Source organism: Lonchura striata, chromosome 5 (genome assembly GCF_050655825.1).
Source record: "Lonchura striata isolate lonStrDom1 chromosome 5, ASM5065582v1, whole genome shotgun sequence".
Classification (NCBI taxonomy): domain Eukaryota; kingdom Metazoa; phylum Chordata; class Aves; order Passeriformes; family Estrildidae; genus Lonchura; species Lonchura striata.
The window spans coordinates 22634903-22659729 of record NC_140707.1 but is presented as its reverse complement, the minus strand read 5'-3'; the positions used below and the strand labels follow the sequence as shown (position 1 = coordinate 22659729).

Here is a 24827-nt window from a genome sequence, read left to right as displayed (position 1 = left end):
TTTCTTTTGGCATCTAACAACACTCCTTGGAACCTTTAAAAAGGCATTTTAAAAGAAACACTGGCAATTAGAGTGAATATTTTAAGAAAGTGCATGTGAGAGTAAACCAATAACATGACAAAAAATGCAAAGAATCTCAGTCCATAAGTAGAGAGATTTTATTTTAAAGCATGCAGGTTGTGATGATACATACAGTTACTTCACACATATAGGTGTCACATTTTTAGCTTGGTGACAAATTTAGAAACGTGGTCTGATTTTCATGAATTAACTTAAGTCATTCAGCTGAGATTTTCCCAGTTGTCCCTCTCATATCTAAGTGTAGTAACTATCTGCAACGTTGAAGCTCTTGTGTGGGCTGATAGTGACGTGTGCCACGATCTGCTCCCAAGAAGCGCCAGGAACACACACGTCATCAACGTGGTGGCTACTACATTCCCAGACAGGCTACCTTTGGCTGGCTTTGGAACACTTCAGATTGTCTTCAAAAACTGGGTTTGTTTGTTAGTGGCTTTGGGTGCTTGGTTTGGCTCCGTGACACCTTTTCCTGCCACCACAGAGTCGGTGCAGAGCACAGACTGTAGGTACCTGATGTATTTGATAGCAGCACGGAGGGTCTCCACTTTGCTGAGCCTTTTCTCCAGGTACTCCTTGGGCAGGTGGTGCCTCAGCTTGGCATAGCCTTCATTGACACACTTAACACGCTGCCTTTCCCTCTCATTCCTCTTCCTGATGAAAGCTGACCCACAGGAGTACTCACTTTTGTGGAGACTGGAATGGGGCATTTGGTAGGGAAAGGGGCAGGGCTCGCTGTAGAAGGTCTCTGTGATGAGATGCTCCGACATGAAAGGAAGGAATGACAAATCTTCGGCCAAAGGAACCTGGTTTGGTGCTTCTGGGTACACATGAAACGTGACCAGTGGGTCTGCACAGAAAGGCCTTGCCAGCTGGATGTGCTGAGCCTCAGCACAGATGAGGTTGCAGTAGCTTTTGCCATCCATCAGGTTCTGCATTTAGCCTGGAAACACATAATTACAGAATACTTTAAACAACTCATACTGAACAGTATAAAAAACTCACCTGGACCTACCAACTCTAGGCCTTGCTGGCATTTTCCAGAAGAGCTTTTTTTAATGCATTCCTGACATTTCAGAATGGTGTTGGAAGATCACATAGAACAATACATCCCATTTGAAAAGCACATGAAAGTGCAAGTCGGCCACACTGATTAAATTCATACACAATAGATATTAATATAAAGCCACTCAAGTTTCCTAGAGGAAAGAGCAAGCAACCTCCTTTCACCTCAGCTTTAGAAGTTAAGAGACTCTACCCATATATATTCCACCTAGGTCTAGCTTGCTCCAAATCCACCAAAACTTACATGTCTACAGACAACAAATAAAGCAGGCCATCTGCCATCTGAGGCATTCTCCCTACTCCCTTCCCCTCCCTGAAAAAAACTAAATCTACAATTCCAGTAAAAGACTCCCTATTCATACCAAAGAGCCTTCAAAGACAAATTATTTTTCTCTCTACTCACTTACGTCGCATTCAATATATCACCTTAACAAAATGGAAAACCTGTGCAGAGAATGGATTTCAATCCTAATTCCACTTCTGTCAGGTATTACATCCACTCATACAAAGATTTACAAGAAGTTCAGAGAGATGAGAGAATTTCCACTAAATCTAACACCTCCTTGGGTTCTCACGTTCCTTCTCCACCTACCTGCACATCAAACATAGACATGAAATACTAAAAACAGTGCTACTGCTAGAAATTAAGTATTAAATATTCCATATTTATGAAATAAACACATTATTAAAGGAAAAATACATGTCCTAGTAATACAAAGAAGGGCCCTGCTGGAAACCTGTAAGTCAGACTGGCCTACCCTCACACCCTCTCTTCAGAGCAGCATTACAGCAGGTCTAACTACTCAAATCACCCTGACACATTTATCACAAAGATATTCTTGCAGTGGTTTATAAGAAGGTGAATTATGGTGCCTTCCCAATATCATTATTCAAACAGCTAAACATCAGCCTAACTGCTAAGAACATAATTACTGTCACCTAATAGCTTCTTTAAATACATTTTAAATAACCATCTAATTTTTAAAGAATCACTGTGAGCCACCCTCACAGATTGCAATCAATACTTGCCTACACAGAATTGATCCAAAAATGCTCTTACTCACCATCCACTTGTACATCCATACATTGCTGTCCAAAGCACTTATATTCTACTGCATCCTCTAAAATGGAAACCACACCTGAACATTAAACTAGATTACCAGAAAGTGCTGGATTTCATACTCACAGAAATCCGACAAAACTTCAGATGATCCAATCACAATTCCATAGCACAAATCCTTCACAAGGATATGGGGATAATGTAATGTTTTCTAATGACTTCATACCTGCCATATTTCCACAGAGAATATTTACTTGCTATGGACCTGTTCTCACAACATATTCTGTGAAAAGGTCTCTGTATGCAGAGTTGTCTCTTTTTCTAATGCACACAGATTTCACAACAGAAATCCTGTGAGTGAAGAATTCATTTATAGCTGTTAGGCATGAGTGGGATTCCCATGCATCTTAAACAGGTACTTCTGTAGGTAAGCTAAAAGCATGAACACACATCCATTTCATATTAACATGCATGAAAAAAACTCACATATTTTTACATATGTGAATATACACTCCTCATATAATGAAAATAATAAGACAGTCAACTTTCCCTTTTTTATTTATACAGGTTAGCTTATTGCCTAAAAACTTTCTGCTGTTAACAACTTAAAAACACTGAGGAAGAAAAGTCGGCCACGTAGCAAAAAAAAAAAAAAAGTATGGCACAACATCACACCAGAGCAAGAAAGCAAAATCAACACAACACAACCCCTCAAGAAGAGATACTTGCAGTATTTGTTGCTTAGTACTGACATTTCTGCTGTGTAACAATGGTACATAAAACAGTTACCTGCTACCTCAACACCTGCACAAAGTGTTAGGAACATTTTCCTGTTAGAGACTCACCAATCTTCAGACGAAAGTAAAATCCAGGGAAATAAGATGTGCTGTTTAAAGAGTGATGTATACCTGAAAATACCTGAATGATATTTAAAATAAAAGATGTTAACGTTCCGTTTTTCTTACACTTTATTAAATAAGAGATTACATTAAACAGGATTCATTAAAAAGCTATGAAAACACTGTTAGTAAATGGCTGGTATAAGTGATTTACAAGAACATTGATATTCAGTGAAGATCTGTGGCTAGATACAGCAAATATGCAAGTCTCTTACCTGAATTATGTAGCTTGTTCCACTGAGTCAATGACTGCTGCAATTTATAGTCAATTGACAACATGCAAAGTAGCTTACAGTTAGATCTGCTCATTTCTGGTTGGGCTTTTCCACCCACAGCACAGCTATGATGGCAACAAAACTTGGCATTAAGGGCTAGAAATTTTGAAACTGCTATTGAACACATCCAGATTACCTGAAAAAGTAATCAGGAATGTGGTTTGTTCACTTCCTGTTTGCCTTCTGTTGCAGACTACTAAAGTACATTAACGAAAATAGAAAGCAGTATTTATTGGCATTTTATACTCTAATATCTAAATAGAACGATTGGCTAGAATTTAGGTAAATATTCACCATCAAGGCATAAGCAAACTAATTTCCACAGCTTCATTTTAAACACAGAAAAACAGCATTTATTTAGAAAATTGTGATGGATTTCTCTCCACTACAGGTGAGGACACATATAATTAGTCAGCTTAATGCCTTTAAGTTTAATCATTATACCTGTAATTTTGGGAAATTCTTTTAGTGTTGAGTGTAACATAATATAAAAGGTGAATACATATAAGAGAAGATTTGAAAACAGCGAGCCAACAGTAGCAACAGAAGTTTTGCTTAGGAAGGGAAACAATATGAAATCTATAATGCAATGTGTACATGTACATAGATGGTACATACATCAGCATACAGCTATCCAATTGTACAGGTGCAATAAAATAGAATTTTATAGGATTGACACTTAGGGCTAGCTCATGGTTTGGCACTTCTATCAACCAAAGTATAACCATGCATAAAAATCCAAACCCAAACCAGTTTAGCTAAAAACTGCAAGATCAGAAATACTTTTACTAGCAAAAGATGTACATGCATTCAGTTCTGCTTCTTGTGACTGTCACCCATCAAGGAAAGAAAGCTTCACCTTCTGCTGCCCCTGTGTGAGCCACAGTGCTGCATCCAACATTCCCCCTCCCACACCAGCTTCAGGCCTCACAGGAAAGGCAGCCAAGAGGTAGAACAACTCCCAGAATTGGGATATTCAACAATCAAGGCATGTATTCCACAAAAAAGTTGCATTCTTTTTCTTTAGTAGACTTTGTGTCATAACCAGTAACGGAACAGCACCAACTGAACAACTTCCCACTCACTGGGGTGATGTTCAACACAAAAACTGAACCCAAGCCTGAATTTATTTTTCTTGACCTGTCAATCCTTGTGATTTTATTTTTTTTTTTAATTTAAAGCACAAATCCTGTGAATCCACCAATTCACCACCTGCTTTAAATCACTCCAGGTTAACTCAGTTTTGGAAGTCTACAGGACTGACATGAAAACAAAGCTCTGTTCCTGGCTGTCCCCCAGGCACAGACTAAGCAAGCCAAAACTGCCCCCAGAAACCGAGTATTCTTCCATTCTCCTTCCACACTGAACTGAAAATTGTCACACAATAATGCAACTACAAATGCACATCTACATCTGAGTCAGGGATTAAAAATTTCTTTCAATTAACAATTTGATGAGCCTTTCTTTACCTAATCACTGAACAAGTACATATTTCTACTCTGAAGCATATTTAGAGGTGCACTTTTATAGATGGAATTTACATGCAGCATAATGAGGGAGAAAAATGATGACAAACTGATAATGCAGATCCATTTTTCAAAAATCAGTTTTATCTTTAATTGTTACATTCCAAAGGGGATATATGAAAGTTAGTCATCCAGCAACTGTATAACCTCTGAAGAGAGATGAGTACAGAGTCACAGATAAAAAAATACACCTAACTCCCAAGATGACAGGTGCTAGAGAAAGTATGTGCCTTACACCATCAATCCAGACAAATGCAGAAAGATTTTTATAATAAATATTTCATCATATGCTAACTCCTGAGACTTTACCCATGAAAAGATAGGAAAAGATTTTATAAGAGCTATCATACACCTACAATATACTAAGCTGTTAAAGCAAAATAGAACAAAATCTCAACACTGTCTTGAATGTGCACTGCATTTGAATTTATCTACATCACAGTACTTGAAATATGCAGCTCCAGGAGCCAGTGTCCACTTATGTTTTGCCTTAAGTCTGCAGACATCACTTGCCATACAAGCATCTTGAAAGTACGAGTGCAAGAAACCAAATGAACACAGCCAGCAGGGTTTCATTCTGAGACCAAAATTACACTGCAAGACTTTGATTTCCAGTACCTAGCATCAATCAGCAGAAAATCCAAGTATATTTACAAAAGGTCTTTACATAAAGTGATTAGTGAGCTGTAAGTTATTACTGTGTTCCCAGGTACTTTTTAACCACATAAATAGTAGAGAGAAATATATAGTTAAAAACCACCATAAAGTCACAACTGTAAATAATGTACCACAGTGGCAACCCAAGGTATCTTAGGGTTTGTTTTCTTTTCAGTTTTGTTAGTAAAAGCCACTTGAAAACATAAAGATTTAAGCTTTTGGTTAACTAATCTGCTTAAACTCCTTCCTCTCCAACACATCCCTTCAAAGTTCAAACACTTCTTTAATTATTTTTTTTTTTTTTAAATCAACAACAAATCATTCAAGAAAACTCTTCTGAATTGGCAGGATCAGGAAGACTTCTGTCAGCTCTTTCCACTAGTCCACCTCCCTGGAGTTCCTTCCCTTAGCTGAGCACAACGTGCCGGTCGAAGACAGACTTGCGCTGCTCCTGCACCTGGAGCTTCCAGCGCTGCTGGGCGTACTCCACCTTGTTGAGCACGTTGGCGCGGCTCCGCGAGCGGGCCAGCACGTCGTGCGCGTTGGCGAAGGGCTGGTGGTCCTGCAAGGCAAAAAGCCCCGTTACTCCTCACCAGGTCCAGCTCCACGCCTGCTCTGTCGTTACATTCCCGCAGCATTTGTGGGAGCTTTTGTTTTATCTTCCTCTTCCTCTAAGGTAAAGGAGATGTTCCAACAAGTGGTCAGGAACAATGACCAAGCAGGTTTTTGAAGCGTTGGAACTGTACTTCAATTTCTCATGGACAGGAACTCCCAGAGACTTCCCAAATAGACCACACTTCATTGTACTGTCAATTACCTGCTGCCAGGTGAGCTGCAGGATCACAGCACTCTTGCATCCATCTGCAGCCCAGAGCAGACCCAGGCACCCCCGTGACTGTGGTGAATGCACTTCACAACTGAATTAGGGTCAGCTCCCTGCCAGCTCCTGGCCATGTCCTGCCAGGCAGTTCAGGATGTCCACACACAGCTTCTATATCAAACCAACACACTCTGATGTTTACCAAACTAAGCCTATTGTGCTGAGCTGTCTGAAAGCACAGTGTCAATACAGCTGTTTAAGTGACTGAGCTCAACAATAACTGAGTGATTGTTTAACATTTACTCTCTATGTTTTCTAACAGTACCTGCAAGGCTTTATTTTCTGCTAGCAAATATAGCCAAGTTATAAACAGTAAGAGTCAGAACGGAACTTATTTGGCTATTAAACTGTTCAAAGTCAGAATCATATATACAATGCATAATGAAAAATATCATCATTATATCCTATATTAAATAACTGTCTTTTTGTATCCCTACATTTCACTTTTTTTTTCCCCAGAACACTTTTGAAGACATTTACATTAATGGATACTTTATTTGTGATATGACTGTGCAGAGCAGCTCAAAGACAACTGCAAGCTCTACATAGGTTAAAATTAATGATACCTATTGAAATGATTGCTGTAAGTCCCAAAGATACAATGAGAATTAAAAAAATATTTCCATAGAGAAAAACAGACAATCCCTGATCAAAAGAGCTATCACCTCACCATAAAAAGTTATAAAATTTGATATACCTAGAATCAGCATTTAACAGGAGACAGGTCACTTCATTCACAGGGAAAAAAAAAATCATAATAGCAACACATGGTTTGCTACTGTAAAACACATGGTGGGAGAACACAGGACAGTCTACATGGTACTGGCCTTCCTGACAAACAAGATTCTCAGCTCCAAGGCCAGATACTGTCAATTTCTATGTAGACAATAAGGAGAAAAAAGAATTTAAGAGGAAAGAGGACTAAGGAAGTGGCTTACATTCATCAGTTGACACTGTCATCCATGGGCAACAAGAAAGAGTGAACACACTGCCTTGAAATTCAGCCACAAAATCCAGGGACATGGTATTTTTGAAGCGTGACAAGAATATCTCAAGAACTTGCAAGAGGGAAGGCAAGAATGGGATTAATTCATAAGGGACCTTAAATTATGTTATGTTCACAGAACCACTACAGCAAAATATAACATTGGTTAAGATGGACCGAGACTTTGAGGTAAATTTATTCCACAGTTAACCTGAATTCTGCCATGGGACTTATTTCACTTCTTCCACATGCAATCAAAAGATTAACTCACATTTGGAGGCATTAATATAATTTATCTAAGCTATAAATTTGTCTGAGATATAGCATACAGCACAAGCTCACTTAATTCAAGCAGGAGCTGCTCTATTTGCTATAAGAATGCAAACGGAGAAAGAGTCATTAAAGTATTTCCTTTCAAAAAAAAAAAACAAAACACAAAAACAAAAAACCAAACACTCAACTCAAAATCCTCCTAGAGGATGCTGGGAAAATCTCACATTGTCAATACAAAGAGTTGAACATGTCTGCATGTAGGGAAGTTCAGAAACAGTGGGACAATCATGAGCCATCTGTACTTAAAAACTGTTTCTGTCTGCTAAGGGGATAATCAAGTATTCCAAGTTCAGCATTTTCCTAGATAATAGCTTTTATCAGCTATGCTTTATGTACCCTGATTTCACAATAAGAATATGATTGTTACCCAGTGCTAGAGACTGGAAAGGCCAGTAATGACAGGAAGCCATGTCACTACTGTTCCCAAAAAAAGCTCTTCTGACCTGTTGGAATATACTGTCACATTTCTGGCTGTTACGCTAAGAAATTATTTCATCATCCATTACTATTCTGCTTCATTATAGCAATTTCTTTTTGAAGTTTTAGCATCAAGAAACTCAAACTGGAACAAGAGAAGATGCAACCCCCATACTTTCTTTTTGTAGAGAGCAATCTAAGCAGTCCCCATAAAATGATCACTGGCAAGACTGGATCATTAAATCTTAAAAACCTGTACTCCTGTATAAACTTCCATTCCTACACTGTTTCTTCTCTTTGAAAACAATCTGCGCCTAAAGCTGACACAACCAAAGCAGCTCTCACTGCTTTTCAGCCCAGTGAAAAATGAAAGAGTGGCTTCACAGAAGTCATCACACACTTTTCCTATCCCAGCAGGGAAAGCATTTACACTGCCTGGCAAAAGAAGCTGCTCACCCCAAATAGTTATCAACCAACCATCCCAATGTTCATGCTAACCAAGTGCACAAAGACTCTGGTGAACTCACCCCAATGTCTTCATCACTTTGTATGAGCTGTGAATGCCCAAGGAGACGCCTCTTCAGGATGGGCTCCACCAGGGTAAGGTACACCATGTACAGAAGAAGCAGGCCCAAAATGGACAGGTATATGATGATTGTCACCTACATAATGCAAGCACAGTTTATGCCACGATTGTGACATTTTCCCCCCCCAGTCTCACAACAGGCAGCAAGACCTAAATATGAGTACAGGCAAAGTTTGATCTTTGGTATTGTCACCAGGTGATTTAAAACCCAGAAACAAAGGAAAACTAACAAACTACAACATGGTATTAAAAGGGTTACGGCAGCTTGAAACAGTGAGACCTTGCAAAGAATCTTAGGCTATGCCTCTTTAAACAATTCAGAGTTATAACTCTCACTTCACCAAGACATCTGTCCAGCCTGGCCATTAAACAAGTGACAAAGCTGGGGCATCCCCCACTGATCTCCCATGGTCTAGCACAGATCCGAATTCAGTCACCAAGCAAAACAAACCACCAAACTTTTAAAATCCCAAAATAAAGTAGTCTGTGTTGTCAAAAACTAAAAGCCATTCTGCAGTCTATTCACAGCAGTTCAGGCCTCAATGGCTCCAATGGGACAAGAATGTGAAGAGCACAGACAATATCTGCTAGAACAAACATGGATAGAGAAAATTTATAGTAAGAAAGTAAGGCAGCTATGTAATGAGAGGCCCTCTGAAACAATAAGGAAAACAAAGCCCAAAATTTGACAAAATGTCTTAGAACACTCAGAATTTTAGCAAGGTGTAAAGTCTGATCTCAAAAGTGGAGATCTTCAATAAAGAGTCTCAGGTTCACTTCTTCAGCTAAAGTTTGATGCTACTGTTACTGCTCAAGACTGAATAACTACTACAAAAAATTACTTTTTAAGCTGCCTTAGAACAGTTTTCCCTTAAAAATAGCATTTCTCTAAAAGACAATAGACATACTTAGTAAACAGCTGAAGTCTTTGTTATATGCCAACAAAATTACACTGCTTACCTTAATTGTGACTGAGCTTCTCTCCTCATATTTGCACTCACAACGTAAACAATAAGCTTCTACATCAGGTCCAGGGACAGGCATAGGCTCCACCACATGGAGACAATCACTGAGGAAACACAGAAACCGCCCAGTCAGTTTTGAGCTGGCTTTAGCTGAGCTGTTCCACTCTGCTGCAGGAGCTGAGAAACTCAGCTTGCTTAAGTTCAGTTGTTCCATACTGCAGATACAAATAAATCACTATGCCACAGTTATGTCACTTAAAATAGAAATTCAGCTACTGACAAGCTGCTAAACAAGTTTTAAGATCTTTCTAACTCGATACAATGTCTTCATTTTTCAGAGGAAGTATTAATGCTGTTAGCAGAACAAGTCCAAGAATATGCATCCAGCACAAATGCATCATTTGACACAGACATCATGAATAAAAGTAAATTTCAGCTACTAATTCCCCTTCTTTATTCACTCAGAAGAGCTTATTCCATCCTTTCACTGTCTGAAGACAGATTAGCCTCTCTTTGACATTCATGAACTGAATTTCTTTTATCTTGTCATCACAAGGTACAGACATGGGGGGGGAAAAACGGAAATCAGATGGGTTGTTTCTCTAAGCAGCAAGACAGTGAATAAAAAGCATTCAGCTTTCAGCAAAAGCATTTGACTTAAAAGATTACCAAACATAAGTCAGTTCTCTGTGGAAAAGTGTGGTCAACAATATTATGGGAGCTCTATAGCACAGCATTAACACTCAGCTGAGACAACTGCTTCCAACAACAACTTAGATAACGTTGGTCTTTCTGCTGACTCAAGCTGTTATTCAGAGTTCAGACCCTCAGGATCCCTGCAGAGCCCTGGCAGAACCAGAATCCTTTCTGGTTTCACCTTTCTCCTGGTAACCTCAGTGCTGGTACAGCCAGCAGCAGGTAGTGAAACAAGGCCTGAAGTGACAGCAGCAGCCTGGGACTCAACACTTCACTGGGCTAAATTACAGAGCTGCAAACTTTCAGCCAGGCACCAGCTCACCTCTTCTGTCTTCTTGGTTCTTCATAGCTGCAACTGCTGAGTGCCACCTCACAGCCTCTGGAGAGGAGTGGAGGGTTTATTTGTCTAATTTATGTGAAAGCAGAGCTACATTTTCCTCTGTGTAAGAATGCAGCATTCGAGCTACAAAAATCAAAAATAAATGCCAGGTACAAACTGTGCAAATGCTGTTCCTAAGACTGAAAGCTTGTACCAATACACTGCCCAAGTACTGCAGAAATTTTGTATGTTGGTTAAGTACAGTAATAAAGTCTCTTACTGAGAAGATAAGAAATATTAATATCAGCATTTTTTCTTCTCCAAGTTGCTAGAAAGGGCAAAATATATTGCAACCTCACAAAACTCCAGAAACAACAGTTCCTAAATGATGGGATGATTTTCAAGAGTAGAGCAAGGAAAGAAAATACTCCCAAGCCCCAGTTCCAGGTTTGTGTCCCCTTGCCTTTACACCATTCCAAGTCACTAGATTCAAAACACATCACTTTCTTCCCTTCTATTACTTCCAAGTCTAAATAAACAACTAAACATGAAGCAAGCAAACCAAAACAGAAGACAGGGTTTAAGTTTTGTCCCCTGCTAGAGCTGAATTCTGGAGTACTTCTGAAAGAAAAGCTCCAGTAAGTTATGGAAATGCTCTGCTTTGTCCTGGCAGCACCACAGGAGATCCATACATAATCACTACAGAACAAGGCTTTAACCAGTAAGATTTAAGATCATTTTTTAAGTGCCACACACACTCACCAGTCTTTCTGTGAAACATTTTTGTTGTAAATATGGCCTGAGTGGTCCTTGTAAGGAGGGCAGATGCATTTACACCGGACATCCTCAGAGTTCTAAAAGTGAAGCAAACAGCATGCTTAGAACAAATTCTCTTATCATGTAATTTATATTATCAGGGTACAGAAGGCATTCTTCACAAAAGACTTGAACTACTTAACACAAATCACTTGCAATATCTTTGAACACTCTTACTCAGGACTTCCTACAAGTTTAAGAACAACCCTTCAGAATTACTAAGCAAGTAGAGCAATTTGTTGAGTAACACTACTGTCTGAGATAAAAAAACATTCTTGAGAGGAAAAAAAATGGAGTTTAAGCTCATTCCTCTTTCCAAGAAAAACCACACATGTAGAAATTGCTGATGTTGATTAATCAAGTATTCAGCTTACAAGGACAGCTTCTTGTCAGGATACAGTGATGAGCTTAAAAGGAATGAAAGAATAATAAGCTTATTTTAGCAAACAATAAGAGACAAAGGATAAATGTGGCTTATCTAAAGTCCAAGGCAACTTCTAGTGGCATTACAAAACAATATGTGAACAAGTATTGGTAAAGAACTCCTACACTGAGCAGCCAAGTCAGAGTAACACCAAGTGAGCACAGGTCAGTTGGAAAACCCTGACTGCTCCAGCACAGAATCACAGATAGCTTTGGGTTGGAAGGGATCATCCAGTTTCCACTCCAATGCCATATGAAGGGACAGCTTCCACTAGACCAGGCTGCTTAAAGCCCTGTCCAAGCCAGCCTGGAACACTGCCAGGGTCAGGGCATCCACAACTTCTCTGGGCAGCCTGTGCCAGTGCCTCAGCACCCTCACAGAGAAGGTTTTCTTCCTGACACCCAACCTAACCCTACCCTCTTTCAGTGTAAAACTTTGTCCTGACATCACATGCCTATGCAATCAGTTCTCCATCTCTCTTACAGATTTCAGGTACTGAGAGGATTTCAGGTACTGCAATTAGGTCACCTCTTCTCCAGCCTAAACAATCCCAATTCCTTCAGCCTGTCCTCACAGGAGAGGTGCTCCAGCCCTGTGATCCCTTCCCTTCTGGCCTGGCTCCAGCAGCTCCGTGTCCCTGCCGTGCTGGGACCGGGGCTGGGAGCAGCAGGGCAGGGGGGTCTCGGGGGAGCAGCAGAAACCCCCCTGTACCACACCCTGCCCCACAGCGCTTCTGCTGTGCCGCAGAGGAGTCAAACCGCTGATCACCATCAACAGGGAGAAAATGCGAAAATCCAGCCGTGTTTGGGGAGAACCCCAAGGCGGGTGCTCTGAGTAGAAGGCGCGGTGTTCCCTGCCCGCCCCGGAGCACGGCGGCAGCCGCAGACACTGAGGCAGGCCAGGAGCGGGGCTGAGCCCGGGCAGCGACCGGAGCAGCAGCGGCAGGCCCGGCGCTCAGCCCCGCCCAGCCCGGGAACGGCAGCTCCGTCTCCACTCGCAGTTCCGCGTGCCGGTGTCCGGGGGCACCGCGGCAAAGCGACATCCACGGCCGCGAGCTTACGGGGAGCGCAGGAACCGGGGCTGGCGCCGAGGCCGCGCCGGCGGCCCCGCTCCTCCGCCCAGCGCGGCAGGGCTGCGCCCGCACGAAACCACCGGCTCCGGCCTTCCCCTACAGCCGCTCAGGGCGGCAGCGGGGCCGGGAAGCCGGAACCACCCGCGGGAACCGAGCGCCCGGCGGGGGCGGCGGACGGAGGGAGGGCCCGGTACCGGCAGCACCACCGTGACCCACGCTCACCTTGGCCTCGGCGCCCAGCCCCGCCAGTGCGGCCAGCAGCAGCAGCAGCAGCGGGCAGAGGCGCGCCCCGCGGGCTGCCATGTCGGGCCCCGGCGCTCTGTGGCCGCTTTACCGCCGCCCGTGGCCGCCGCGCCGCCGCCGGGCCCCCGCCGCCATCACTTCCGCCTGCGCCGCCATCACGTGCGGCGCCGTCCGCGCGGGGCGCGTCCCCGCGGGAACGGCCGCGCCGCACGATGGTTCCGGGCGCGGGCCGGCCGGCGCTAAAAGGTTCCTGGGACCGCGGGATCGCGAGGGATGGGAGAGACTGCCAAGGTCACCCGTGCCAACCACTCAATAGTATCACCCAGCGCCAGCTCCAGAAACCCCTTGAACATCGCTAGGGATGGAGAGTGCACCACCTCCCTGGGCAACATATTCCAATGCCTGACCACGCAGAGAGAATTTGTTCTGGTATGTCATCTGAATATCCCCTGGCCCAGCTTGAGGCCATTTCTTTGAGTTCTCTCACTTCAGGCATGGCAGAGGAGACCAGGTCCCACCTCACTGCAGCCTCCTTTCAGGTGTAGAGTGATGGGGTCTCCCCTGAGCCTCCTTCTCTCCAGGCTAGACAAACCCAGCTCCGTCAGACACTTTTCCGAAGCCTTTCAGGAGCCTTGCTACCCTTCTCTGGATACACTTCAGTATCAACATGTCCTTTTTCAAAGAGAGGTGGGGCTGACTAGCCTGTGGTTCCCCAATCTTGACCCTATTGGAATCAGTTTATTCCAAGAAATTATTATTAGTACCACTCTAAACACAGTGTGTGAGCAGCATATAATTCAGTTTTTACACATCTGGACACACGGTTTTATAAATCTTCATGTTTGATAGACAGCTGTTTCTCTGAGAAGACATCGCTAAAATCCAGCAATGTTCTTCATTTGTCATGGGATTAATTATTTCCACCCAAGAGCTGTGATCACCCTCTTGCAGAGGGCAGCCAGCCCTGGTGAGCAGCAGCATTTCCAGCTGTGGCCCCCAAGAGCTGGCAGATGAAGCCATCCATGAATCTCCCTCTTGTGCAGAGACCCCAGACCCAGCTGGCACTGCCAGGGCTGGACCCAGCCTGTCCCTGGCACTGCTGAATAAGGGTTTGAGCCCAGCCTGGGAAACAGCTGGGGCCCATCTCAGCACCTCTGACAGCTCCACAGAGGAACAGCAGTAGGACTCAGCCTGTTTATTCCTTCTCCTCCTTCCCATACCTTCTGTCTTGCTTGCAGCCATTCCTGTAGCAGAAAGGAGCCTACAGGATGAGTGGAGAGGGATTCTTTACAGGAGCAGTGACGGGACAAGGGGAATGGCTTCAGACTGAGAGTAGGTTTAGATGGGATATTAGGAAGAAATTCCTTCCTGTGAAGGTGTTGAGAGACTGGCACAGGTTGTTCAGAGAAGCTGTGGATGCCTCATCCCTGGCACTGCTCAAGGCCAGGTTGGCTGGAGCTCTGAGCAGCCTGGTCTGGTGGAAGTTGTCCCTTCCCATGGCAGTGGGGTTGGAACTAGGAGGGTCTTTAAGGTTCCTTCCAACCAAAACCATTCTACAATTCCATGGTTCTCCATCTAAACTCCTTGAGCAAAACTGCTTGTGACCCAAAGCTGCTCTGTTTGCCCTCTCCCTCCCCAGCCCCCACCTGGTGGCTGTAATTTCATAATCCTTAAATTCAGTAGACTTTTCAATGCTGCTCTTCACTGCCTCCTAATACAATAGGTTGTGTAATACCAGCAGTGCATCAGACAGCTCAGGAAAGGAGCTGGAGTTACTATGGAAACACAAAACACCTTTCTTTAAAATTCAGGAGAAATTGCCAGCAGACTTTAATGAGCGTACATCAGGTTCCAGCCTTAGCCAAACAATTTGTCTATTTAATGGCTGTATCTGCAAGGGAAGTGTTTTGAAGCACGAAGGTGGCTCTGTCTTCCCCACCACCCACAGCCATAGTCTACAATGGGCAGATTGACTGCTGAGCTGAACAACATGCTGAATCTTTAGAAAAACACAGATCACATTTTGAGCTGAAGTAAACAATATGCAGTTTCAGAGGCATCACTGCCTTTGGAAGAGTTTGGTGTAGGGAAAGAGAGCCTGATAAACTAACTTTTTTTTTTACCCATTCAGAGAGTTCTGATACACAGGTAATAAATGTGCTTTTATTTAGGTGGCTGGAACAGCCTTTGGGACCTTCAAACCCAGTCTTGGAGCTTCCTCAAAGCCAGGAACACCAAGAAAATGAAATAGGATCTTGTGAGCTGCAGGCTTTTGGTGCTGCAGGAGCTAAGGGTTACTTATTCCAGAAGATTACTCCATTCTTCCCCTATAAAACAATAATAAGTTATTAGGTAAGCAAAGCTCCTGAAAGAATTATTAAGAAAAGAACACTAGGAGTTTCTGTCTTAACATTTAGATTTTTTTCAGTTTTGTTTCAATTCATTTTTAAATGTATATGTCAGCAGACCAGTATCAGAAGCAATACTGTTAAACTACAGTTTTAAAAAGGGGGAGAGACAGCTAAAAAAAATTATAAAAAATTTATTTTAAGGAAATTATTAAATTATTGCCGTGACTATAATTGCTTTTCAGTTGCTAATCTTCCAGAAGGGCTGAGATTGTGTTTCATCTTCAAGAGAGCTCTCACTGGATTATCAGAGTCTGACCTTCAGTGGCAGTAGGCAGTGGCAGCAGCTCCCCTGCTCCTTACTGGACCAATCCTCTTCAACTTAATGGAGCTGAGCTCTCTCATCCAGTTTGCTTTTTAAAAACAACATACACCCTGCTTTAATAAAAAGATTTGTTTGAAGGTTGTAGCTCTACCCTAGCCTCTCTAAGCTAAACCTTGCCCTTTGCTGTCAGAGTGCAGTGTCAAATTGTGGGTTTGGCAGTTTTGTGCTTGCTCCCATGTTTGTCTCCATTAGCAATACTCACACACCCCCAAGAGCTGCTGGCAGTGTCTTTGGTCATTCAAGGGCTCTGCCTCTGGGGCTCTGGGGAGGAGGTAGCCCTGGTCCCCCCAGCCATGGAGGTGCATCCTCCTGAGCTACTGGGGCACAGCCTGAGCCGGACTTTTGGGAGCAAGAACCGAGGCTATGCAACAAAGGCACAGCACAGGCTGTGGATCTCTAGGCAGGGCAGCTGCTCCAGGGCCACATCTTTCCTGCTCAGTCATCTTACAAAAACAGCTTATCCAGAGCTCTATATTTCCAGGTATGTGCAGAGTGAGCTCCTGCATTCCCTTCCCTGTTGCAGGAGCCTTCCCAAAGCCACACAGTCTCTGTAGCCAGCAGGGCACTCAGCTGTGCCTCTGCTCCTCCTTACTGTGCTGCACTGACTCACATGTGAATGTGAGTATTTTAAAACTGCTTTCTGTGAAGTTCCTTGATGCTCTGTGGTAACTACACTGGACTCTTCTGTGTTGTGTCAAACAATTGGCAGCTTGGGTCTGGGACACATCCTGCACTGTTTGGATTTTCTGGAGCCATCTGACCAAGCAGGGGCACAGGACCCTGATCACAAACACCAGCCCTTTTCCCTGGGTATAAAAGCTCACCACTCCAGGTTCCTGGTGGCAGTTTGCAGGATGCACTTGGGACTGTCAGGGAAGCACAAGTTTCAGGTGGTGGCAGCTTGGGTCTGGGACACATTCTGCACCGTTCAGATTTTCTAAAGTCAGCAAACCACGCAGGGCCACAAGTCCCTGATCACAAACACTGGCCCTTTTTCCTTTAAACAAAGCTCACCACTCCAGGTTCCTGATGTCAGTTTGCAGGATGAGCTTGGGACTGTCAGGGAAGCACAAGTTCCAGGTGGTGGCAGCTTGGGTGTGGGACGCATCCTGTGCTGTTCAGACTTTGTGGAGGCAACTGCCCAGTCAGTGCTATGGGTAGGTGAACACAAATGCCAGCCCTTTTCCCTGTGAAACAAAGTGTCACAGGAACATTTCTCTCTCCCTCAGGATTTTTCATAGAGGTGCACAGAGAGAAAGAAAGAGAAAACAATTTATGTTTCTGCTCCTTGTTTTTCCCATGTGGAGTGTGTTTGGAGAATTGTTGACCTGTGGTGATTGCTTGATTGGATTCTGGTGAGGATTGTTTGAGCCTGATGGCCAATCCAACCCACCTGTGGCTGGACTCTCGAGAACATGGTCACAAGTTGTGAGTTAGATATGGTAGTTAGAGAAAGTAGGTATGTAGTTTTAGTATCTTCCTTTATATAGTATATTAACGTATTTTAGCATAGTTATAATAAAGAAATCATTCAGCCTTCTGAATTGAGTCAGACATCATCATTTCTTCCCATTGGGTTTGCCTGCATTTACAATAGGTCTGGGACATATCCTGCACCATTCGGATTTTCTGGAGGCAACTGCCCGTTCAGTGCCACAGGTCCCTGATCACAAACACCAGCCCTTTTCCCCGTTAAAACAAAGCTCACCACTCCAGCTTCCTGGTGTCAGTTTGCAGGATGTGCTTGGGACTGTCAGGACACCCCTAGTTCGAGGTTACTAGGTAGGGCTGCTCCACATACTGCAGCTCAACTCTCGTGGGGTGGATGTTCCTCAGGGCAGGTAGGGATAGATGCTATTTACCATCATTTCAGTCATCCACATTATGATTATCTTTACTAATGCAAATTACCATATTTTTATGTCACTTCAGCCTATTCACATTCAGAACTTGCCTGCTTCCCTTTGTTTTCCCAGCTGAGAAAATCTTTTCATTATCAACAATGATATAAAAGAAAAATCTGAGGGGATTATGTAAATAAGTGATTGAATCAGCACTTCTGCACTTATTGCCAACATGAAAGTGTTGTGACATTTGCACAGAAGAAAAACAAAGTAAATACAGATTCTTTTTTTTTGTCTATTCCCTACGTTCAGTTAAAAATTTAAAATTATGGTAGCACTTATCACAGCAGCCTTTACTTAGCAAAGAAACATAGGAAGAGATTAATTACAATGTCAATTCTCTAGGCTAATGAGAAATTCACCTTTCAGCAGATTGGTCATCAGCATCCGTCTGAAGAAGTTCTGTCTCTGGTATTGCATCCCTTCAAACAAACAGCACAGTTTTGTCTCACAAATTTCTGTTTGGGGCCAAAACCCCAGTGGCTCAGTTCTGGTCTAGCTGCTATTCTGGCCTCGTGGTCTTTGATCTCTGGAGAAAACAAAGAGAAATCAATGCCAGTGAGCTGGACGGGGTACAAGGTTTACAATAAAAGCAAGCTCTCCAAATCTGGTTCATCTCAGGGACCCATTACATTATAGTAATGCAATGTAATGGCTCGTGGCTTCCTTCCATAACCAAGGCATTATTTTGCAATCTCTGTCAGGAGTTACATAAAGCCTTTCACAGCAGAAATGCATGCATATAGAAAGGGCAGGCTGGGCAAACTGTTTACCTCTGTATTTCTATATTTGTATTGATATTTATGATATGAAGCAAATGGAGGGAAGTGCTGAAAGAGCTGTGCATTTATTTTATCTTTCTGTCTCGGTGAATCCACTCCTGACTTTTCCGCAGGCTGTAAGAGTTCAAGGTCCCTCTGTGCTAATGCAAGGTCAGTCAGGGCTCTCACACACTGCAGCAGTGGAGTCCCCACCTCACATACATGGGGAGCATGCCCTGTTTTGTGTGTTTTCAATTTGTGGCATATGTCATGCTCTTATCAGTGCAATTCCTGCTCCATGTCCCTTCCTTCAGCAAAGGACAATGCTGCAAATACAAGGAACAGCAGCTTGTGGGTGAGACAGGGGCTTCAGCTCTTTAACCATGGTCTCTAAGTCCACAATTCTGGTTTCATCCCTTGCAGCATGAAGAACAGCTTCTGCATTTGTTTGTTTCATGCAAAACTTATAAATAGTCTCTGCCAGCCCTGATCCAGCAAGACCTCAGATGCCCTGCATTTATTAGTCATGTGGGAGACAAGGTCAGTGCCGCTCCACACTCTTTGCTGCTCCTTGTTCTACCCCAGAGAGCTTTTGCTAGAGGCATGGAGGCAAACATGCCCAAAAAGGAACCACAGTTTCTTCCTCACACAGAGTAATCCACAAGGATTGCTCTAATACATTCATGCTTCTTGTTTTATGTTCAAAGGGATCAGCACTAGAATAAAGTCACTATGAACCCAGAATGTGCTCTACCCAGTGCCAGCCATTTCATTCTAGGCTTTGCTGCAGCCTGCATGGAAACACCAGAGCCAGGGATAGAGAGGTTAAAGACAAGGTAAGTATGTTTATGATCCAACTCCAAGCATTTTTGTGGCTAAGTTTATCATTACTTGCCTCAAACTTGTTGCTAAGCAGAGGGGGTTTTCAATGACCTCAGCAAGCAAACTGGGAAGCCCTCCATGCATTGGCTCCATTTTATTCCCTTGCCTGCTATTTTGGTCATTTTTCCAAAGCAAGCCCTGGATGGCTGCGGGCCCCTCATTCACACTTTGCTGTGGATAGGAAATGAGAAGTGTTCACTCAGCACCTTGCTGGCCTGGGTCAGTGGCAGCAGTGCAGTTACTCTGCAGATGCCTGCTTTAATTAGATCTTTTCTTTGCCACCAGACCTGGGCAAAGCAAAATGGAGGCAATAAATTGCATTTTGCTCTTTTTTTCTGTTAGCATTTTCAACTTCTGTCAGATCTTTTCTTACATATTGCATTTAATTCTACTTCCACTGGTCTCTGTGGTGCAATATTAACAGTATTCTTTTTCTTTTAGTTACATATTCCTAGTAATTGAAGGAGCAGAAATTTCTGTATTCTTCTTTATCCAGGAAACCATTCACTACCATTTTTTGTCCCTAGCAACCACAGCATCACACAAAGTACCTCTCATAAAGGAAATTCCAACAGTTCCACATACACAGACCTGCACAGAGGAAGTAAGCTGCATTCAAAGACAGCATTGTGCAAGGTGACTCCAACACTTCAGATGACCACAAACACTGATGCTATAGCAATACTTTCTATTCTGAGCTTGCCCACCACGGTGATGCACTCACTGACCAAGCTCGACCCTTTGTGTGCTGCCACTGACCATTACGGATGCCAGATTCACAGGCAGCTAAAACGTGCACCAAAGTCTTCCACTCAAATCAGGAGCGACACCACTTTCACACAAAGCGAGATTCTGGCCTTTGCGTTTCATTCAGGTCCGATCTCTGCTGAGACAGCCGGAGAGCTCTGCCGGCGCTGCGAAAAGCATCGATTCTGGGAGGAGGATGCGGAGCAGCGAATGCCCTACTTGCTCTGTTCCCATGACAACACCCTGCAAAGCAGCTCCTGCCAGCTTCCCCCTGACTGCCTCATCGCGCCCGACAGCGCGCCCAGGCTCCGGCTTTCAACCCAGATAACGCCTCTTCCTTTAATTACCGAAAGCTTTTTCCAAGAAGAAAGATCTGTATGAAATAGCAAATGGTGTTTTGATCGTCAGAGCAGAGATATTAAGATCTCCAGCATTCAGACACGGGGAGAATGGCTGAGTTTGGTTTGCCATTCATGCTGCACGCTGCTCCTCGGGAATGCAAAAAGGAATGACTTGTGGGCTGGCTCCAGGACTATATTCTTTAATTCCTTGGTGCTGTTTCTCCTTGTGTGCTGATGTGAATTAATATCTAACAGCACTTCAAGTAACTCCTGATTTCATGTAGTAGATGGCAAATAGTTGCTTGGACTAATGCTCTGGACAAAACAATCTGCTTTTCTTCTGCTTTCATGACCTGCCAGTCTTCCAAAAGCTGTATGCCTCCTGGCATTCCATGAGCAAAGCCTTGAGACTGATAAAGCCAGCAGCTCTTCAGGCAAAATGAGCAGGAGCAGATGAGAAATATGGAGCATAAAGACGAGGGCAGTGAAGCTGGGTGGAGGAAAGTAGGATAAGTCTTCCTGCCTGCCAGTCCAGTGTAATGCTATAGTGAGGTAGAGGATTATATTCTTTTTTTATATATTTTTTTTGTTTAACATTTTTCCTGTACAGATTCTGAGCTTTTAATATGTAAACTGAGAGTTCAGTGTGTAGCTTTGGCTGTAGCACTCCCAATTGCTCAGTGTTTGCCTCAACGGGTGCATGTTGTCATAGGGCTAGGAGGGAATCAAAATTAGGCTTAATAACAAAAAAATGGCTGAGATCCTTACTAGGACTCACAAAAGGACTCCTCCAGGACTACCCAACTGAGAGGAGCTTGCAGCTGAATGAGGATAAGATTATCTGTCCCCTTTCTGCCACATGAACAGCTCTGTGATAGTGAAATTCTCTGTCCTGGCATGGCCATGGCATTGCCCAGGACAGGTTTTGTGAGGTGTGAGTGACAGGAGCTCTCTGCGCTGCACCTGAGGATGGTAACAGGCACAGGTGACAGCACACAGCCCATCCTGGGCACTTACCTCAACAGCAGCACCTGAACTCATTGGGCCCTGCCTGAAGAGTTTTGCAACACAGCAAAGACTCAGAATAAAATCACTCCAAAAGCCAGTTGCCTAGTAGACAGAAAGCATTCTGTGGGCTATTGAGTTTAGGATATTCACTGGAAGGCTGTTCATCCTGCTGCTGGGTGGTCACAACACATGTATTTTGGTTTGTTCCATTGTCAGTGTTGTCCAGCCCAAGGATTTCTGTGACCCCAGCATCAGCCTGCACAGTACCTTCCACTTAACTCAATTACTGCCTCATTTGCTATTCCATTTTATTTGATCTGAGCCTTAAAGACCAAATCACGTGTACTGCAAATTACACAGTGTCCATCCTTAACTTGGATGGCTTCAAGCAGGTGCTGAGGAACAATTAGATCACTGTCTGTAGAAGCTGCTATTTAACTAAGAAAGAAAAGACAACTCTAAATAAGACAGATGCAGAGAGAGCTCAAAGCTTGCTCACACTAATAATGAAAATTAATCAAACATATTAGCAGTCTACAGAGAATTCAGTACATCATGTGCTTCTGAGATGTGCTTCTGGTTGTTCTCTGCCTGACAAGAGCACCCACTTCTCTCAGCTCAAGAGCAGAAAAGAGATTTGCTGCATCAATTAAAAGATTAAAATTTGGGGCCTTACTCAGAGAGAGTTGGGTGGCTCTCTTTGAAAGCCATTTGGGCCAGCCTGTGGCTTAATGCTGGTGAGCAGCCAGGATCTCTGGGGAGGTCAGTAAGTGCATGCAGGTGATTCTACTAAATACACAGCCTTGCTTTTCCTGCCATAGAGTTGAACTTACCTGGAGACTTACCTCCATTCCATTCTGAGCAGTGCTCCCTGGGAGGCTGCTTCTACACCTAAATGCACCTGTGCTGGCTAAGCAGCATATTCCATGCAAAAGGTTTGTCAGGAGAGTTGGTTACTAATACCAGTCTCCTAAGGATTATTTTAGCACACAGTTAATTCTACTAAAACCTCGTGTCCTTCCTTTTGCCATCCTGCCCCTCTTTTTCATTGTCCAAGTTGCCCTAATTTTAACTCATCTTCCCCAAAAGCTGGACACTGAGTCCATTCTATTTGTATTGTGTTTAACACACTGGACCCCTGGTTAGAGCTTCTGAGCTGTACAACAACTGCGGGTTTTATTTGGGACTTGGTGTTTGTGTCCTTTGGATCTGGTGGTTTACCCACCACCACCACTTATGTTTATGGTTTTGTATTGTGGGAATTATAGGGAAGATAAATAACTGACCTTGCTGGTCAAAGATTTGTCCATTCAGGATTAAAAAATCAAGAGAAAAGAATCTAAAAGAGTGAGAGAAACTCAAGGTTTGTCTTTGCACATGAGCACATTGCAATGTATACCTGCAGCCCTCCCACAAACTAGTCTTAAGGCTGGTGCATGTTATCCCTTCATCCTGTCATGCAGATTCCTGAGAGCTTCTCTCCTGGATCTAGGACTTGGGGATTGACCCACTGACCTCCCAGCAAATGTGGCAGTTCACAGTGCCTGGCCTCTGCTGCACTGGTTACCTGTGACCCCCAGGAACAATCAGGACACATTTTTCTCCTGAAGCAATAAGAGGTACATCTAGATCACTTTAACTTGATTTGGGATGGCAGAGAGCGGAAGTGCAGGGTGAGCAGCTGATGTGGGCTCGTTGTCATCAGTGTCTTCTAATACAATCTGTGAATGAGAGCATCCTATTAAGTCCCTTTGTACAGACTACAGTGATTCATTGTGCTGGAGCTTTCTCCAAGCAGCTTTTCTGCAGCTGCCACTGTGCTCAGATGCTCTTTGGGTAGGTACAGGTGAACCCAGTAGGTACTTTCTAGCTGTTAGAATATTGACCAGGACCATAAGAAAGATGTCTCCACTGAGACTTGTCCCAGCCCTCACAGCTAAACCTGAGATCTTCACTCTACTCACTACTTCACTGGAAGTCACTGAACAGGACGTCGGAAGGTGGCTCATGACCTGAATGTCACAGCTTAAAAAGCAGCAGGAGGAAGGAAATGCCAGGCAGAAGTTTTCTTGCAACAAAACGTGGTCTCAGTTGGAGAAAATTTAGCCAGGAGAATGCTAAGCTGTAAATGCCAAGTTAATTAGTCCTCATGAATAATTTGTTTTTAAAAATACACTGTCGTCTCCTGAAGGAACAAGAGCCCATTTCCCCTTCTGTTAGCCTTAAAAGTCAATCTGAAAAATGCCACTGAAGTCTAAACCAAGAATCACGATGCTTTCAGTAGAGAAGCTCTCTGTGAGTAGGAGCTTAAAATCCACAGAATTCCTTTCTAAGCCTGCCAAACCAGAAGGCTGAACAGCCTTCCCAGGGCACCTCTCATAGCAGACCCACTTCACTGGAGTCTCATATGACTGCACTGTTGAGGCCCAGTTTCTCTGTTACTCCAGCCCCAAGCCACATTTTGCCCAATTATGGGTTTTCTACTTCCCCACCAGTGATGAAAAAAGGCTAGTGGCAAAGTCCTGAACATTTTCATGTGTCCTGATCACTACTGGCCTGGATAAAACCTGGTCACTGGGCTGCAACTCATTCATCCTGGGCTTTGTCTTCCACTCAGGGATTTCAAAATGTTTTTTTGATTTGTGATCTAGGAAAGACCAATGATTAACTCCCAATTACATTTTTGTTTTCAAATTAGTAGCCAGTGCCGTCTGGTGTTGCAGTTTCTCTTTGCCCCTGTTCTCCATGACTCAGTATGTTTTGCATCTGTCAAGTGCCTGATCACTCTCCTGATCTCTCCATGTAATTTTGTTTGTGGAGGAACAGAGGACTGAGATTTATAGCAACACTTTAAAATATATTGGTTTTGTCACTGAGGTCACAGATCTCAATACTGTTCCTTCCCTTACGCAGTATTTTTCAATGCTGTCTTTGCCAGCATTGCCATCCCAGCTGGCAACACCTGGAAAATTCCATGGCCAGCTGTGCATCCCTGGGTTGCAGGTAACAGAGATACTTAACCCTCCTGCCTTCTCCTTAGAGCAGAGAGAGCTTTTGGGTGGCTGAGTCCTGGTCTCCCTCCCCAATCTTCCTGTCAGTCCTCTCTTAGTGCTTCACCCCTTGGTAGCAGCATCTGGCCCCGTGTCACCGTGGGGCTG

General features: G+C 43.6%; 3 protein-coding genes and 1 long non-coding RNA gene across 7 annotated transcripts; 1 reads left to right on the top strand and 3 right to left on the bottom strand.

The window, feature by feature from the left end:
- Nucleotides 1-134: 134 nt before the first annotated feature.
- On the bottom strand, nucleotides 135-3714 carry ASCL3 (achaete-scute family bHLH transcription factor 3). Its single transcript, XM_085580127.1, has 3 exons — nucleotides 3315-3714; nucleotides 3046-3118; nucleotides 135-1018 (listed from the first exon to the last, which is right to left on the bottom strand). The coding sequence occupies exon 3, from the start codon at nucleotides 1011-1013 to the stop codon at nucleotides 474-476; it is 540 nt and encodes a 179-aa protein (XP_085436253.1). The 5' UTR covers nucleotides 1014-1018; nucleotides 3046-3118; nucleotides 3315-3714; the 3' UTR covers nucleotides 135-473.
- Nucleotides 3715-4964: 1250 nt separating this feature from the next.
- On the bottom strand, nucleotides 4965-13450 carry TMEM9B (TMEM9 domain family member B). The gene is made up of 5 exons (XM_021529490.4): nucleotides 13273-13450; nucleotides 11501-11592; nucleotides 9719-9827; nucleotides 8700-8834; nucleotides 4965-6119 (listed from the first exon to the last, which is right to left on the bottom strand). The coding sequence occupies exons 1-5, from the start codon at nucleotides 13351-13353 to the stop codon at nucleotides 5964-5966; spliced, it is 573 nt and encodes a 190-aa protein (XP_021385165.3). The 5' UTR covers nucleotides 13354-13450; the 3' UTR covers nucleotides 4965-5963.
- A 15-nt stretch (nucleotides 13451-13465) lies between these two features.
- Nucleotides 13466-24545, top strand: LOC146767297 (uncharacterized). 2 transcript variants are annotated; one of them, XM_085580126.1, is made up of 3 exons: nucleotides 13466-13722; nucleotides 19399-19527; nucleotides 20101-24545. In XM_085580126.1, the coding sequence occupies exons 2-3, from the start codon at nucleotides 19424-19426 to the stop codon at nucleotides 20699-20701; spliced, it is 705 nt and encodes a 234-aa protein (XP_085436252.1). In that variant the 5' UTR covers nucleotides 13466-13722; nucleotides 19399-19423; the 3' UTR covers nucleotides 20702-24545. The 2 variants fall into 2 exon arrangements, with proteins under 2 accessions (XP_085436252.1, XP_085436251.1); XM_085580125.1 differs by lacking the exon at nucleotides 13466-13722 and adding an exon at nucleotides 18459-19231.
- On the bottom strand, nucleotides 15437-23393 carry LOC110470116 (uncharacterized). 3 transcript variants are annotated; one of them, XR_014955554.1, is made up of 3 exons: nucleotides 23304-23393; nucleotides 18293-18459; nucleotides 15437-15620 (listed from the first exon to the last, which is right to left on the bottom strand). It is a non-coding gene; the product is annotated as an uncharacterized LOC110470116 (long non-coding RNA). The 3 variants fall into 3 exon arrangements; XR_014955553.1 differs by lacking the exon at nucleotides 23304-23393 and adding an exon at nucleotides 20333-20470; XR_002465351.4 differs by lacking the exon at nucleotides 23304-23393 and adding an exon at nucleotides 20165-20291.
- Nucleotides 24546-24827: the final 282 nt, after the last annotated feature.